The sequence below is a fragment of the Cinclus cinclus genome, chromosome 2, assembly GCF_963662255.1.
Source record: "Cinclus cinclus chromosome 2, bCinCin1.1, whole genome shotgun sequence".
Taxonomy (NCBI): domain Eukaryota; kingdom Metazoa; phylum Chordata; class Aves; order Passeriformes; family Cinclidae; genus Cinclus; species Cinclus cinclus.
Genome location: NC_085047.1, coordinates 46,603,202 through 46,621,528, shown reverse-complemented (window position 1 = coordinate 46,621,528; position 18,327 = coordinate 46,603,202). Strand labels below are relative to the sequence as shown.

Below are 18,327 nucleotides of genomic sequence, written 5' to 3'. Positions count from 1 at the left end.
TCAGAGATATTTCAGGTATAAACAAAAACAACTCCTTCCCCTAGAAACATTATCACTGACGGAAAATACACATGCAGGAGATTTTGGCTGTCTTAATATCACATTATTCTAGATTTAGCAAGAACAGAGCACACTTACTATTTTACCTTAAAAACAAATATTTATTTTATTATGGATCGATGTAGTTATCTTTCATGTCAAAAACAATATTGCTTGTTTTGATTTGGCTGTTTCCCTTGGTCTGAAACTTCATCCTACCTGTTCTGCAAGTTTCGGTAGACTTCTCCCATCCTTTATTCACACAGATTTAATTTTTATACTGTGAGGATCTCATTGCATAGTGTGGCTGCCCACATTCATCTTTAGATACCTGCACTACAGATGTGAAATTAAATCAGCCTAAGCAGCAGCCCTGTGGGTGTATGATTTGGTTTCTAGCCTGCTAATCAGTCAGCTTCTGCCCCCTCCACCTTCCCAATGGCCTTTTCCCACCAGGCACTGATCTTTCTCTCAAAAGTAGTTCAGTTGACGCCAGATTATTCCGGATTTTGGAAATGGGGTGTGCAGAAAGAAAAGAGCATGCTGCAGGATATGAGTTGTCAGGGGAGCCTAGGGATCCACCGAGGGGTTTCTGCTGGTGGAGGCCGCCAGTGGCTCTCACCAGAGAGCCAGACACTGAAGTTGGCAGCATTGGCTCTGCAGGCTGTCTTATAAGGTGGGGAAAATCTGGTTGGATCCTTCTGCTTCTCTCTTTTCCAGGAGGTCTCTCCCCACAGCCTTGTGAAATGTTACTTGCAGTTACTGGGAGGCTTTCTGGAGACAGGAGGTGGCTGGAGCCATCTGTTCTACAGCTTGGGTGCAGAGGGAAAATAATACATTTAGGAGGAAAATAGCATCAGGATCTGGGTTGCAGTGGCTGAGGACAGACCAGACCTGGGGATTTTATGTACATATTTTGGGAGGGGAGAAAAAGAGAAGTTAATAGAACAGATGCTCAGGAGATCTAAAAGCCTTGAAAGTGGAGGCTGCATATAACAGAGGAAGAAACACAATTTCTAAAGAAGGTTGCAAAGCACTTGGGAATGTGTAGGTCAAAACCATCTTTTTAATTACAATATGAAACCAAACAAACAGCACCCAAGATAGGAACTAGTAATGTGAGTTGCCCTGGGGAGCCATTCATGAGCAAAGTGAACTGCACATAGGATTAAGTTTCAGTTTAAATTAAGCTGGGCTTAAGTGCACATACATATAGTGGAGTGCAGTGGCAAAGTGCACATTTGAAAGATGTAAACCAAATCCCATTATCAAGTTTGTTATGTTATGTTCCCCTTTCTGACAATATTGCCCCATGCCTTCTTGTTCAGACAAAACAGATAGGCATACCAAACTCAGATATTGCAAATTCAGGCGATAAGTTTGGGAACAGTGAGTCTGCACTTTTATCAGAAATACCTCAACAGACAGACAAAGAGTATGTCCCTCATGAATATGTATTTTCTGGTTCTTGGTTACTTTTTCTGAGAAAGGTGTTTTGGGAATGCTCATTTATTTTTCTCTTGCTATGAATATAACAGTACTAGCTCTTGTGGTTTGCTTTCCTTTTTAAAGGCAGGCCTCTGTGAAGCAGAACAGGAACAAATGAGGAAAATTCTCTACCAGAAGGAGTCCAACTACAACAGACTTAAAAGGGCCAAAATGGACAAATCTATGTTTGTGAAAATCAAGACTCTGGGTATTGGTGCGTTTGGAGAAGTGTGCCTGGCCTGCAAAGTGGACACCCATGCCCTGTATGCCATGAAGACTCTGCGAAAGAAAGATGTGCTGAACCGGAATCAGGTGGCTCACGTCAAAGCAGAGAGGGACATACTTGCTGAGGCAGACAATGAGTGGGTGGTTAAACTCTATTATTCCTTCCAAGATAAAGACAATCTGTACTTTGTGATGGACTACATCCCTGGTGGGGATATGATGAGCCTGCTGATTCGGATGGAGGTCTTCCCAGAGCGTTTGGCTAGATTTTATATTGCAGAGCTCACTTTGGCCATAGAGAGTGTGCACAAAATGGGATTTATTCATCGAGACATCAAGCCTGACAACATTCTGATAGACCTTGATGGGCATATCAAACTGACTGACTTTGGACTGTGTACTGGATTCAGGTGGACTCACAATTCAAAATACTATCAGAAAGGTAATATTTTTACCCATTTTCTGGGATGGTATTGTGTTATTTGTTTTGAAACACCTACTTCTTGGCAGAAGCACCAGATCAGGAAACTGGACAATGAGTCAATGGCAATATAATGTGTCTGTCTCTCTCTGACTCACTCAATTAGCTTGTTTCCAGTCCTTTTGTTTCCAATACTGTTCAAAACCCTGTCCACAAGTGGCTATCCACTGCAGCAGCCGTCATTTTTCAGTTTATACTTGTTTGGAGGGTCTCTTTTGGTGGCAAAATGATTTAATCACAGATTTGGAGTAGTCCACATGTTTCCTGCGTGTGCTATCGAGTACAGGTGTCTGTTGGCAAAAAGGTCATAAACAATTGGTGTAGCTAATTTAAGTATACTCCATAGTTCTGTGTCACCCATATTGAACTATACTTCCTTGTGCTGAGACAGGGACATTTTGTTGGACATTTTGTATGGAAAACCAATTGTGAATGGGCAGGCATAAAAAAATACCTTGGGTTTAAAGTTTAAACGTTGTTCTTTACTGAGCGTAGGAGATGGTTCTGCATCTGGGTAAATAACTTCCCTGTGTGTCGAGTTTTATGACCATGAATGTGAACTTTCTCTCCCATTTGAAAGGGAGCCATATCAGACAAGACAGCATGGAGCCCAGTGATCTTTGGGATGATGTGTCCAACTGTCGATGTGGAGATAGGCTGAAGACATTGGAACAAAGAGCTAAGAAGCAGCACCAGAGATGTCTGGCCCACTCGTTAGTTGGAACCCCTAATTACATTGCTCCTGAAGTCCTGCTTCGTAAAGGTAGGTAAACCTGTATTTTTCTCCTGTTTCACTATTTTCTTTTCCTTGAATAAGCTTGCTGCTTTGGAAGATTGTCATTCTGAAGACCACAAACACTTAACTCAGATTAATGAGAACTCCCATGCTCCAGTGTTTTGCATCACTTCACTGACACTGGGGGTGGCCATACTTTGTGTGTATGTGCCACATTCTGAGGCCTTTGAGTGAGGCTGCTAATAAATGTGTTGGATAATTTTAACAGTGATATTTTTCAAGTATGAAGTAGATTATCTGTGCTCATGGAGTACAACTCTGAGTCCTATCGGGTTTACACAGACCAGTGAGTAGCCAGCTGATAGTTCTGCATCACTGATTCAGATGGGCCACTTAAGTATGGAGGATGTAAACTTCTGGAAATATGTCCTCCACATTTCCAGCCAGAACCTGTGGAATCCAACAGAAAGTTTTCCACAATTTAGTCTGGGCACCTTGCATTCAAAAGCTTAGCTTGAGAAATTTGAACAGTACTTGGTGACTATCCATGCAGAACTGACATGGTCACTGTACTAAGGAGATTAGGTGTTCAGAGTTGTCTGCAAGCTAGATCCTAAGCCTAATCTTTTCTAACAGAGATTTCACATTGGATCCTATGTCATCTGATGACACAAATTCCATTGAAATCAATGTTTATTTTTTTTTCTCAGATCTTAAACATATACCTTATTGGTCTTGTCACAGCAATTAAGTGATTAAAGTTGTTCCTTTGCTTAAAACTTGCTCAGAAAGTCATCCGTGGCTTTCTTCTGTCTGTAGAGCCAGGCTGTGTCTTTCAGCAGCTTTTCAAAGTCATGGAGTCACCTCCACTGAACCTAGGGTGGACATCAGTTGTTAAACATATTTGTATTCTTTGAGGTCCAGTTTGGGCTTCGTAGCTGTGGAACTGGGCACAAATAAAACCTCGTTCATTCTTTCTAATGATAGTTTCATTACTCACTTTTGTTGAGAATTTATTCAGAAAGTTTCAAGGACAACAGATTAGTAAGTAAGATTAGATCTTACTAACAGCAGTAGAATTCAGGTCAGCAAACTTAGAAGCCAGAAGTCACAAACCTTTTGTCTGAGAAAAAGCAGAAGTTTGTGCTGTGTGTTTTAATACTTAATTGCAAGTAGCTCTGTACAAATTCTCCTTGGCTAGTGGAGGTCAACCTTTTGACTTGCCTTTCAGGATACACTCAGCTCTGTGACTGGTGGAGTGTTGGTGTGATCCTCTTTGAGATGTTAGTGGGACAGCCTCCTTTCCTGGCTCCTACACCCACAGAAACCCAGCTGAAGGTAAGTTGAAGCAAAGTTCCAGTCCATGGTAGCAAAATTTTAATCCCTTCCCTTCCCTTCCCTTCCCTTCCCTTCCCTTCCCTTCCCTTCCCTTCCCTTCCCTTCCCTTCCCTTCCCTTCCCTTCCCTTCCCTTCCCTTCCCTTCCCTTCCCTTCCCTTCCCTTCCCTTCCCTTCCCTTCCCTTCCCTTCCCTTCCCTTCCCTTCCCTTCCCTTCCCTTCCCTTCCCTTCCCTTCCCTTCCCTTCCCTTCCCTTCCCTTCCCTTCTTCCAGATCAGAAGTTCCTTAATACCTTTGTTATCTGCAGGTGATAAATTGGGAAAGCACACTGCACATTCCCTCACAGATCAAGCTGAGCCCTGAGGCAACTGATCTGATCACAAAGCTCTGCTGTGCTGCTGAGGACAGGCTTGGAAGAAATGGAGCAGATGATATTAAAGCCCATTCTTTCTTTCACTCTATGGACTTCTCTACCGATATCCGTAGGCAGCCAGCACCCTATGTTCCAAAGATCAGCCATCCAATGGACACTTCAAATTTTGATCCAGTTGAAGAAGAAAGTCCTTGGAATGATGCTAGTGGTGACAGCACCAGGACCTGGGATCCACTAGCCTCCTCCAACAGCAAACACACAGAACACGCTTTTTATGAGTTTACTTTCCGAAGATTCTTTGATGACAACGGGTATCCGTTCAGGTATCCCAAACCTTCTGCAATGGAAGTTTGCCAGTCTGAGAAGTCTGATGTAGAAGACAAAGGTGTGGTGGATCAGAATGGAGCTTGTCAGCCTGTATATGTGTAAATTATTGTATAGAGTACTCCAGGTAAGACTAATCTCAAATCCAATAGGGCCTTTAGCTGATCCTTTAGGAGCTGATCCTGCAGCATTTGTTCAGGTGTACCTTCAGCAGTGGCTGGAGACATCCTGGGGAGTAAAAGAAGCTTGCGGGGCCAGGTCCTAAAGATGGCACTCTTGAAAGTTCAGGTCAGTTCTACTGTAAATAACTTTGTTGATAATTACACTTGAAATCCTGGTCTTCACCAAAATCTGCAAGGCCAGCAGTCTGTCATTTCTAGGCCTATTTTTATTTGAGGTCAGCATCCCCTTTTCTCAGATTAACACTTACAGACTTCTGCAACTGTCAGCATTATTTTTTAAATTAATAAAGAGCACTTATATTTTGTTTATAGCAGGGTTTTTTTCCTACTAAATTATAGGGATTAACTTTGACAAATCATGCTGCTGTTCTTCTTTTCTACATTTTTATTTTATCCATGGCACTTACTTCACATTTAGGAAGATGCATAAAGCTGAAGAACATGTGATGAAAGGTCTCTGTGCAATAATGTAAGAAAGAAAAAAAAAGAAGAAAAATGAAAAAAAGAAAACTGCTCTCTAATTTTCTAAATTTACTGATGCCATTGTATTCACACCGTGATTTTTGTTTATTATATGTATTTTCCACATTTCAAAATTGTGACATAACCTTAAAGCTGCTTTATTTCCTCTGCTTATTGGAGTAATAGAAAGTGTGAGCAAGTGGCAACTTGGGTGTGATTTCACTGTCTAGTGTGTGAAGAATGTTGCATGAGCAGTGTTTTTCTATTTGAAATGGCCTTTTCTTGCTATTCACAGGCAGGTCCTGTGGATTCATTTTTCTAAGGGTCTAAAATTAGACCTTTTTAAACCGTGTGTTGATAATGTATTGTGTGGATGGTTTCCTCTTATGATTGTATCCAATATTAATTTTGTAAAACAGATTGCAAAGGTTATACCCGAGCAGTGACGTTGTGGTCTGATGTAATAGATGGTTTTAGCAAGCACATGTCATGGGCACACACACATTTCCCCACCAAGGATCAGCAGCCAGAACATTACAACAGAGCAGATTTGTGGGGAGAGCCTGGATGGGGCTGGCTTGGGCAGGGAGAGCACAGAGGCCATGGCTCCAGCTGGCAGAGGCAGCACAACATCCAGACCGGAGCTACGTCTCCCAGCACGGGGCTCCCGTAACACGTCGAGGCTGAGGCTGGGTGCCTGCAGCTCCATGGATGCCTGTGGAACTGGAGGTACGTGGCTTTCCAGACATCAGACCCCACATGCAACAGGCTCCGTATCCATTTAGGATCCTAGTGTTTTAGGCACTGACATTGCAAAATGTTGGCATTGTTGGTAAGTCATTCTGTCCCGTTGTCTAGAGGTTAAAATGTTGCTGTGATGGAGCACAATAGGCCTTCGTTTCTGTCAAATTGTAGGCATACTTTGAAATACCAGTTCGTAACTATGTTAAAATATGCATTTTTCTTGTATGTATAAGTGAGAATTATTCAAGATGATATCAGAATACTAAAGATAATTAAGCCATACATATTTGCTTATATATTATATATAACTAAATAAGTAAACACACACAAAAATCCATAATTCAGATTAGTGTAACAGTCCTATTTAAAATGATTGACCTAATAACATTTGAGGAAAACACTCCTTTAATGTGTTTTTGGTTTATTTTATTTTTAAATCTGGAGCTTCATTATTTTTTTCCGTATATTATTCCACATATTATTCCTTAATGTTTTAGCATATCCTATCCTATCCATTGTTTAGATATCTAAGCAACAACATATGAATTCATCAGCCTAAACTAAACAAAAATGATTGTGTATTTGTTTACATTTGTATGAAAGGAATGTTCTGAGGTATGCAGTGCTTGTGTTGTGACAGTTCATGTAAGATTCAGTATTACTGCTTTTTTATATAGTAATGCCATTTTTTGTTATTTACATCTATCTGACATTCTTTCATGTGGTAGGTTCTTTCTCAGGAACTCAATTTAACTGTTATTTATTGATATATCATTGCCTTTGAAAGCTTCTACTGGCAGAATTTATTAAAAATCTGAATCAAAATCTACAATGTGTTATTATCTGTTATGTGTTATTCAGTCCTCCTTTAAGGCAGAAGCTTTAGTGGGTTTCTTTTTGTATTGTTATCAGTGGGGTTGAGCTATAAACATAAGATCCAAATCTCATCTCTCCTGCAGTATTTAATGTGGAATCTCCAGGTACCTTCAGACAATTTCATCTGTCCTCATGGCCCTTAAGAATAAGGAGCAGGATTCCAGGTAAAACTTGGTTTGGAGTGACCAGGTCAGTGGATGGAATAGAATAGATAAAATTGAACACAGTCACTTTCTGCGTAGTGGTGGTGCTGCCAGGGCAGCCACAACCCTGGCTTGCCCCCTCTGGCTGTTGCCTCTGATTAATTTCTAAAACGTAAATAACTCACCTGCACAGGTGGAGTCTCTGCAACTAAGCACAAGAGAAACCAGCCCAGAAGGAAACAGGTGCTTCCACCATTACTGATTTACAATCTGTGCTTCAGGGAACAGAAACCTACTCCCTTTTCACCTAAAAAGGGTGATTTGAAAAACCAATCTTTCAAGTTTATCAGTCTGTAGAAGTCTCTCATCCTTTGCAGAGGTAAACAGAAACTTGGGAGTAAATTTTATGAAATTTGGACAAGTAAACCTTGTGCCACATCCTGAGGCTGGCTCTAATTCTTGTTTCTGCTGAACTTCCTGCAAAATCAAGTATCTTCTTTTCAGAGGTTATAAAAACTCAGGGTTGGTATTAAAATACCTCTTCCTCTAAAACAAAGCAAACCAAGAAAAACCACAGATAACTTAAAAAAAAACAAACAGAAATCTTTCTATAGCAGGGGTGCCAGGAACAGAAAGAAGCCTCTGCAAACCTTTCATATGTGTACTCTTCAGCAGGGCCAGATTTGCTGAGCAGCAGCAACAACTCTTGAGAAACAAAATATTCCTAGTTGGACACAAAAGAACTGGCAGTGGAAGTTATAACCAGGTGCCTAGCTTGAGCAACATGAAAGCTAAATGAGGGAGAGAAGCATTTGACTTTTAAATGGAAATGGAAGAATGAGGCTATGCAGGAAGTAGGCGATAGCCTGGAACTGGATGGAAAATTGGTCTCATGAGCACAAGAAAATTCTTTTCCCTGTAATTTTTGAGGTATGAAATAGCTGCCTTAAAAGCTTTCCTAGAGAAACTGCAATGAGAAGAGGAATTTAGAACGTATAATTTGGTACTGTCCCAAAATGCAGAAGCATTGGCAGAAAATGGCAGCTGTTACTAAATTTATTATTGGTATTAAAAATAATAAATCTTTCCCACAGGAAATAATCTTAGGAATAGATAATGTAGAAATAGCAACCATTAAAACACACATACACACACCCCCCAAAAAGAGGTGTAAAAATGTTTTTCTTGGCAGAGAAATCTGCTGCAGCAAAGAACATGGAAACTCTGCCTACTTTGTGTATCTGTTCCGAGTAGTAAATGAACAGTGGGCAGCTTTTTACAAAAACAGAGTCCTGGGTTTCTTCTTACCATAACAAACTGAGGATCTGATCCATAAAGCTGGGGTCACCTTCTGCAAATACTGCAGTAGCTCCAGGCCTTGCAGAAGAAACGAGTCTGGTGGCATGGACAACAGAAAGTTGAACAGACTGATGGATGCACTGACTTGCAGCTCTCATGGTTTAGAAAGTGCCTTTACTTCAGTGCTGTGAGATGAAAAATAGCTGTGACAGCATCTGTTATTTTTAAATGTGTGAAGAAAATGGGGCTTGATGAAGCAGGCCTTGAGTGATCTTAAGTGTTTCTCAAACTTCAGGGAGGCTCAAAAAACAGTTAAGGCACACCCCATCTCATTTCCATGACCCAAGAAAGCCCCAGGTACTTAGTTGTTGTAAGAAATGGGGAAATTGAATGTGCAAGAGGTACACGTGGGCCAAGGGAGATAGTTGATCCTGTTATGCCATGAGTGGCAGCCAGGAAAAAGACTTTAAAGATTGTCCAGCCTTGCTGCAGTGTGCAGTGGTTACCCCATGGGTGTGCACGTGTTGAGAATGTTCTTGGCACCTCCTGTTGGTGTCACCCTTGTTGGGAGCACACAGCATCCTTCCCAGGGAGTCCTGCTGGACAGGAGGGAGCCTGCATGTGTCCTCACAGAGTGCCAGGCCTGCAGCTTTGGGTGCTGCTGTACAGGGAAGGGAAGCTGCATTGCTGCCCTGCTCCCACACCACCTCCATCCCTGGGCTGCTTTGGAGCAAAGAGGAGCAGCAGCTCATCCCAATGTTGCTGGTTTGCCAAGCCAAGTGCCACAAAGTGCAGCCACAGATGGAAAGCTTTTCCCCTAAACTCCTGTCTGTTCATATGAAAGCCAGGTGAACTGTCCCAGAAATATTCTTGTCAGAAGTTACAGTGTTTCTTTTTCTCCTGCTTTTATACTGTTGGGCAGCTAAGGGTGAGGTTTTTTCCTTTCTTTTTTCAGGGCAACAGTTGTCTGCACAATTCTGCTCCTTTCCAAAGGGAGCTCTGATAGCTTTCTGTGGCCAGAGGGGAAACTGAACTAGAAAGGAGAAGGATCTGCAGATCACTCAGTAACATGGCAAAGCTAACTCACTAAAGTGGGTTAATTTTAGTAATGCAAAATCTGAAAATTAAATCACCACTCCTGAGGGCAGCCTCTCGTGGTGGCCTCATGCTCTGATGAGTTACTGTATCTTCTTGACAGCTGCTATCCATAGCATTGCTCATTCTTGGCCTCAATAGTGGCAGTAAGCCACTGCCTGTGGCTTTTACTGGTCTAATGCCAATTTCAAAGCAGTTAATTTCACTAAAAAGAGACCTGATCGTGCTCAATAGTACGGCCAGCAAAAAGGAGAGGAAGGAATACACATTTACCTTTAATGTGTCTAACTTTGCTACTGGGACCTTGGCACAAGGACAAAAGTGTACATTGGCACATTCTTATGAAAGGCTCAGTTGTCCAATATTTCACAGGTACATTCTCCAGCTATTTATATGTTTGGGTTTGCCTCAACACTGAAGGATGGATAAGAGGTTTTTTGGTTTGGTTTTCTAGGCATAAAATTTTCTAGGCATGAAACAGCTAAGAAAGGTCAAAATTCAATTTCAAAAGTACCTGTGTAGAGTGTGGTTTGCCCTGATGTTTGCCCTGGACAGAACTCCAACAAAAGGAAGGGGTTTTTTTAATAGGAGGAACTCACTTGGGTGGAAACCAGGAAAGCTGCAGATACCCAAGCTGACCAGGGACTGGTAGGAAGAGAAGTGAGTGTCAAGGCTGGCTTTACAGCTGGATCTGCTTTGGCTAAGGCCAGAGATGAACAGTCAAAAGAAACACAGAAATGTCACAGTTGGCAGAGACTTACGGAGATCGGCAGTCCGATCTACAGCTCACCATGGGCTGCAGCCCACAATGGGACTGGCCAGCCAGACTTTTGTCCAGGAAAAGCCTCCAGAGATGAGGCATCCTCTCCCAGCACAAGGGCCTGAGGCTGAGTGGAACAGAAGATGGCTGCCACCACCCAGATCTGCTGGTCTCCAAGCCCTTGGGAGCCTGGCTGTGGGGGTTCTGTGGTTGATCTTCTTGGCATTGTTTCCCTGCACAGAAGCCTCAAATCACTGTTGAGTGCTGTACCATAGCTGCAGGAATGCATGGTCAGACAGTGTCCAGCCAAAAGATTCTTAAAGGAAGCATGGCTAAAGGACTGCATGAAGGATTCTGAAGCTGTTAAGGTGTTGGGGCACAGGCCACCCTGGCTGTTCCCCAGCCTTTGCCCACCACTGAGCAGAGCCATGCACAGCCAGAACACCTAAAAGGAGCCCATTTCAGAAAATGTGCACCTACACAGCCATAAGTGAATGAGGTGACTACCACAGATCAGGCACCTTTTCAGAGGCAGAAGTGCCAGATAAATGGCAGAGCACTGATGAGAATGATGATCTGCTGCAAATCTGGTGGGACACTCATGGCATGTCAGCAAGGGGAGTAATAATGCCTTTTCTATATCCATCTTCTTAATGTGTGCCTTGTCCCTGCTGTGCAGAGGGACTGTAACATTGACACATGTCAGTGCTCTGCCCCCCAGATGCTTAAATCTGGAAGAATTATCTAAATAAAAGTATCTCCCAGAAGATAGTTGTCTTTCCATTCCCAGGGATGGGCTGGGGACAGGCTGTTTCCCTCAGGGAACTCTATTTGTGTGGCTGAAAAGACCAATTCCCTGGGCAGAAGGAGGCAAATTAAAATCCATAGTGAGTTTTCTTCCCCCAAAGAAAATACTTCACATAGGAAAATACTGATTTGACAAAATGGAAATGTTTTGTGAGAACTTACCAGTGCATTTACAATCATATGTCTAAAACATGGTAAAAATATTTTGTTTCCAAAGAAATCAAACCAAAAATGTAATAAGAAGGCAAAGGGGTTATATTTTATATTTAACACTCTATATTCAGAATTGCAAACATTAAAATGAAGTTCTGTGACTATATCATTTTGAAGTTTCCAGAACAGATTTTGGAAATAGAATTTCTTGGAAATTTCCAACTGTGCATTCCAATTTAGGCTGAAGGATTGTTTTAACATTCAATTTCCCACATAGCAGGACCTGCCAACTTAAACTAGCTCTAAAAATACCAAAGAGGTCGAACAAATCCAACTAATATCTGAAATAAAAATGAACTTAATTGACAGCCTCATCCTGCATGTAGCTCTGACACTATCAATCTTCTTGCCTTCTTCTGAAGTTTAATCCATATTCCAGCCAGGGCTAGGAATGGGAATCACAGCAGGAGGGGTTCTGAGGATGTGATGGTCTGAGCCAGTGCCTGCAGTGCCATCAGTGGAGGGTGTCATGCTGGGGACAGACCAGAAACACAGAGAGCAACACCCTCAGCCTGAGTGGGGGGCTGGCCAAGCTGCTGGGCCTGCTCCACACAGCCCATTCCCGTGGCTGAGCCGATCACTGGGAAGCCTCACTTTGTGAAGTGCCAGAGCAGGACAAGCAAAGGTTATTTACCCCGGCTTGTAGCTGAGGCACTGACACTGCTGCACACACAGTTTGCTTTAGTTTGTTGAAATGCTGTGGTTTGCTGATTTGGAAGTATTCTTTTCCACTGTGGTTAAGTTGGGGGAACAGTGGTGGCTGGAATTGGTGTCCAAGTGGTTGCATATTTGCAGCAATGCAGGAATGTCTTGTTATTGCTCTTTTCAAAGTGAACCATAGCCCAGATGTGCTTGGCAGCTGTCCCAGTGGAAGGTAAAGAGTAGTGTAGGTGACAAGATGAAGTGATGTGAAAGCATTTCAGGGCTGGCAGGTTTAAGGCCTTTAACTCGAGGCCCTGAGCAGATGAGCAGGAGCCAGCATGGTGCAAAGGCAGGAACTGATACACCTGTTGTGGCAGAAGCAGAGAAGTGAGCAGTCACCACTCCTGAAGCCAAATGGTACCCAAGCATTTGTGCCCGTACTAGTGGCATTAGTGAACTAATGTCCCATCCCCTAGGAATGTTTTTCTGTCCCCACTAGTTGGGACACAGGGCCAGTGAGGAGCTAAGCAGTGTGGATTATTTGCCCAGATTTGTTATTTTACTACTACAGAAAGACATGTCTGGGGGACATGGACCCACCCAGGGTGCTAGCCAAGTCTGTCTCTACTGTCACAGCTAAGCAGAGCACATCAGGTACCTAACAGGTACCAGGCTGAGTGGCATGTAATGCCCACAAGAAAAAATATTCTGGGGTGCCTCTGTATTTCATGTGCCCATGAACTGGTGCTGTTTGATGGAGGGGCCTCCTGGTGTTCATTGACTGAACACAAATTCCGCACGGCAATCAAGACCAACCCCTGCCTTATGTAGCTTCCTAACCAAAGCCAATTCCACATTCCTAACAGCCTTGCACTTGGCCTTGGTAATTAATGCAGTCACGACCTTGAAACCTGTAATTCAAAGTCACAGCAAAGTTAAGAACCTCAAGCAGGTTGGAGGCAACTTGAGGCAGCCTGCTGAGCAACCGTGACAGCAGCGCCTCTCTCTGTAGTGCTTTACTTTTGGGTTTGGTTTCTATTAAATTCAGCCCACTTGAAGTTCTCCTTTGCAGGGTGAGAAACCTGGTGGCAAGCTGCAAAAATTCAAATTGCTCAGTGTGGCGTTAGCTTAGAGGTTTTTATAACAGCTAGCTCAAGAATCAGCTGATTTAATATGTGGTTTTGCCAAACAGAGTAAATTGCTTCTAGCACATTCCTGCTTTGGTTCCTGTAAGACACCTTGAGATGACCTTATGCTGCCTGCTCTGAGTTCAGCAGGAGGTTGGACCTGCAGGACCCCTTCCAGCCTCGGGGTTCTGGAGTTTTGGGCCAAGGATGACAAGGAGCTTCTGGAGGCTTCCCCTGGCAAGAAGGCGAAAGCCTCAGCAACAGAAGAAAAAAAAAAAAAGGCAGTTTATCTGGAAGAGAAACTGTTCTAGCAGCTGAGTGGCAGTAGGGAAGAGCTTGAACCTGAAGCATTGCAGTAAATAGCAAGAAAATAGTGCTGATCAATGGGCTTGGGAGTCACTTTGTGGTTAGGACAAGTCATGGTGTGGCACAGACAGCAACTGGACAACCCCAGCGACAGCAGCTGGAGCTCAAGGGGCAGGGAGGAAACTTTCCAAAACAGATTGGAGATCTCTTGTTCTGTCTGCTCTTTTCTGATACATTGGATACATTGAAATTCACTTTGCAGCTCAGTGACTGACTTAAATTAAATGATTAACATCCTCACTCTTAGAGAAAGCATCCTCATCCCTTTATTATGAATTTAAATGTTACTTTGCATTTTCTGAGTGTCAACATGCGTAATCAGGCTTGACTTCCTTTTGAGAAATATCAATAAAATAACAGCCTCTACTGTCAGGCCCTGGCACAATTCCCAGTCATTGAGCTACTTGAAACAACATTTGTCATTGCTAAAAACCATTTCTGAAAATAACACGAACTGCACTGTAGAAGTTTAACTGCTGCCCTCTTTTGGGTAGGATAATTACTGCTCATCTCTGTCGGGATGCTCTACCATCAACAGACATGGAATTAACTCTGCGTCGGAGCACAGAGGTGGAGTGATTCTGTACACAGCATAATGTCCTTGAATAGCCCAAATCCCACGTGCTGTTTGTATTTTACAATCAACGGTGGCTTGCTTATGAAGGATTTATGCAATCAGTGGTGGTTTCTTTGTCCCTTAGTTCTTCTTCTGCAGCTCCTGTGGGCACTGAACAGCTCTGTGCTGCAGGATGCTGTGGATCACAAACTCATATTGCAGACTGAGTTTTAAATGAGTTTTAATTGCTTGCGGAATACCAGGGAGAATAGCACAGATTTATCCAGTCTTTGTAGTCTGATTTTCAGATGGTTTTCTCTTGTGCTGGGAAGCCCAGAGTTAATATGTACTTATATTAACATGAACATATTGTGCTTCTATTAAGATTCTTTCCCCTAGTGTCTGTATTTATTTTTAAAGCGAGTAATACCAGTTAAGTGGTCACAAGGGGGACAATCAGAATCTGTCAGAGAAGATACTGGTAAATGCCCTGAGACAAAAGCAGCAGAAATATAGAGATGGGAAAGGATGTTTGAAGCTCAGGGAAAAGACATTAAAGAACACCTGTGCCTTTGCAAATCAGCTTCTAGTTTATTTTTAAATCCTGGGATATGAGTCAAAGGTGAAACATTTCCATTTAAGGCCTTGCACAGGCAGCTACAGCTGATCAGTGAGAAGAAGCAAGAGGTGACTAGTATGGAATCAGTGGAGATTTTGGGGGAAAATACCTGTGCCTGGGTGGCAGGCTTTCCTTCCTCTGCCACTTTTCCTTTCAGTGGACAAAAAGTGAAACAAGAGAGATGCAGGTTCAGAAAACATATTGTTCTGTGGTCCCTCCAGCCTTGCCTTTGGATTCACTTGTAGCACTGAGGCTAAGCAGAGGCTTGTCTGTAGGATTATCTTCCCTCTCCCTAACAGACTCTTGAGTAGTGGCTTGAAAGATGAATGTATCACATGTCAAATCTGTGGAAGAAAGTGTTTACAAGCATTTGATTTCTTAGTTGCCTCTTCTTCATTTAGACAGCTCTGGCAATTCTCTGGGTGCTGCACAACTATCACAAACTGTCCCGCCCATCCCAAGTCCAAATCCCATGGAGTCTCTGAATTCATGGTGCAAAGATGTTCAAACACCAAACCTTGCTCCATTCCTTATAGGTTGCTGAGGATCCTTCTTCAAGCTGATGCCAAGTTGGCACAAAACAAGATTCTCACTGTAGACAAGGGAGTGCTTACCTGACCAGGACAGACTATTTTGCTAAACATGTTCTGGTATCTCTAAGGAAAAGGTCTCACTGGGGTACTGGAGTGGGGTGTAGGTTGAAGTTCCTGCTTCAGAACGTGATTTTTTAGTTTCTTTATTCCATATCCGTAGGTATATGCTACTGTATAACTTTATATAATTTTATATGAGTTTTTTGCAAGAGATTTTTTGTTAGGTGCATATATAAATCTTTTAAAGGAGTGCCTTGTTAACTGGAGATAGTTGGTCCTTCTCTAGCTCGATGTTGCTATTTATACAAAATAAAACATCTTTTACATGTGAAATCAAAAGAGCTTCCACTCTTTGAGAGTCAGTGCTCAGGTGAAATGGACTGTCACAAGAGGGGCAAGGGAAACTTTTGACTCCAAGAGATCTGAGGTCCAAGACCCTGGGCCCCTCTCCTACCTCCAGCCATGAGACCACTGACTATGCTCAAGCGAAAGAAGCCTCCTATTTGTTCACAGGTGAGAAAGTTGGGATTTGGGTGTCTCTTGCTCACAAAGAGATTGCAGAGCTTTGGTCAGAGGTGCCAAATAGACATTGGGTTTATTTCTCTAGACCAAAATTGGTTGTCTCTGGTGGTTCTTTCAACAAAGGGTTGCATTTATTATAAGCTTCTAATAAGATATGCAGCTCACCCTAAGAATTATTGATGGGACCTGGCTGTCTATTTGGAAGTAACACTGCAAGTTCAGGCACTGATTCCCTTTTGTTGATCTACTTTCAGTGATTTTTAAGGCTGAGGTCTGGATGTCCTCAGCATCTGCTGATGCTAATGGGAGCTGAGAGCACCCCATGAACTCACTAGATTAAGGGCTAACCTTAATAACTGCTGATCTAAATGTTCCCAGTCCAGCAGCCAAGGACAGGAAAAATGTTCTGGAAATTTAATTTAATCTCTCAGCATGAGTGTCCTCCATGGGGCTCATCCCTGCTGCTGGATTGTCTTCTCACAGAATGCCTCAGGCACCACCTTTGAGGGACCTGCTGATTCTGCATTGAAATCTCATTCTAAATGTGATCCCTTTTGGTGTTATTTGGCTTTCATGTAACTACAACCAAGTTAACTGTGCAAAAATTTATGTTCATGGTGTCTACGCCCTCATGAACTGGGCAGAGAGGAGGACTCATTGTTTAGTAACTGTGGAGCCCAAGGATAATCACATCCCACAGGCTTACTACATTGGAAAACCATTTTGTGGAATAAAATGCAGTGATGATAGTAATCCCCAGCTGCAGGAGATGGAAGCCAAAGCTGTGGTTGGTAAAGGCCATCTTGTGGTAAGGCACTCATGCTGTCATTTTAAAACCATCCATCAGGAGATGCCCTTACGTTAAAAGAAATAACTTGAGCCACCTCCAGCCTTTCTGCATTAGTGATGGTATTTTAGGGACCCAAAAGTGAAGATGACATTTTCCAGTAGGCACATACTGAGCAAGGGCTCGACAACAGGGATGAGTGACAGTCTGGCCTCAGTCACAGGGAGAGTCAGGCTGCAAAGAAAAATGGAATTTTTCTTTTTGAGGTAGATTTTAGAAACTTCTCTAATTTTAAATATAATTGCCTGGCAGCTTTAAAAATTGTGCCCAAGAATGCTTTTTAAAATAAATACCATAGTTATGACATATTAAATGCACAGATATGCTAAAACAAGACTAACAAATCTGCTAAACACAGGCTGCCACAGTCAGGTCATCATCTTCATGCCAGAGCAGAGCACAGCAGGCTGCTGTACAGCAAGTCAAGGAAGTGAACAGGGTGCTGCCAGACCTCAATAACTTTGGAAACTGTAATGGAGATGCTCCATTGCTGCATATTTTGGCCAAAGTGCAGACATGCACATATTCGGTGTTCTTTGAATCAAAGCCAAGATAGCTGTAACCTCACAAGGAGCTTACAGCAAAGTTACACCCTGTGTACCAGCAACAAACTGATGGTCTTCTGAATTTTCCCAAATGTGAAACCTAAATAGAATAGTTCTTATTTCACTTTAATATCTTGCTTTATACTAATGAAGCCTTGAATTTGAACTACATTATGTGTTACTTGTATATTGTTCTCACTGTAGGCTTAATTATTATCAATGTCTAACAAGGGGCACTTACCTATCTAATTTTTAATACTCAGTTTTCAAAAAAGCATCTGTTCATAGAGTTGGCTGTAAGGTCAACTCTGCTTCAAGTAACAAGTGAGAGCAAAATATTTGAAGAGTAGTTCCAGTACATTAAAAAAACTCAAAACAACAACAACAAAAGCCCCACCAAAACAAAAGCGCACAGAAAGGTCATCTCTTCCTGCCAGAGAAACTGGATGAATCACTATGTTACTCTAGGGACTACTATTGCTTGATGGGTCAGACCTACCCTGCTCTTTTTCTGGATCTCAGTTTAGGGGTCATTGTCCCCATCCAACAACCTTTCAATCTATGGTTATGTAAAAGAACAGATTGATGATGTGGAGAACCTCAACTGCGTCAGGTGAGGAGGAGTGTGCAGAGGACCACTGCTCAAGTGGGACAGAGGAGACAGATTTTCTTTTGCCTTTAGTTGTGCTAGTCCAGCTGTTCTGCCTCCATTGCAAATATTCAGCATCTCTGGAATAGTGCAACAATGTCTTACTTGGAAAGAAGATATGAGGAAAGTAGGGATGGGATCCAAACATAGGGACCTGGTGTTCTCTTAGGCAGCCTCAGAGTCCATGGAGAAGTTTACTAGCAGTGTTTGGATACAGTCCTGACTTAAACAGGCCATGGAGGCTGAACAGTGCTGTGTTTTCCAGAAGAGATTCCTCC

General features: G+C 42.6%; 1 protein-coding gene across 2 annotated transcripts in view; it reads left to right on the top strand.

The window, feature by feature from the left end:
* LATS2 (large tumor suppressor kinase 2) overlaps positions 1-5,114 on the top strand; it is a 41,482-nt gene extending 36,368 nt beyond the window's left edge. For both annotated transcript variants that reach the window (XM_062487593.1, XM_062487592.1), the window contains 4 exons: positions 1,612-2,194; positions 2,814-2,996; positions 4,201-4,307; positions 4,613-5,114. In XM_062487593.1, the coding sequence (XP_062343577.1) occupies positions 1,612-2,194; positions 2,814-2,996; positions 4,201-4,307; positions 4,613-5,107 (1,368 nt within the window). In that variant the 3' untranslated portion in view covers positions 5,108-5,114. The remainder of the gene's footprint in view (positions 1-1,611; positions 2,195-2,813; positions 2,997-4,200; positions 4,308-4,612) is intronic.
* The last annotated feature ends 13,213 nt before the right edge of the window (positions 5,115-18,327 follow it).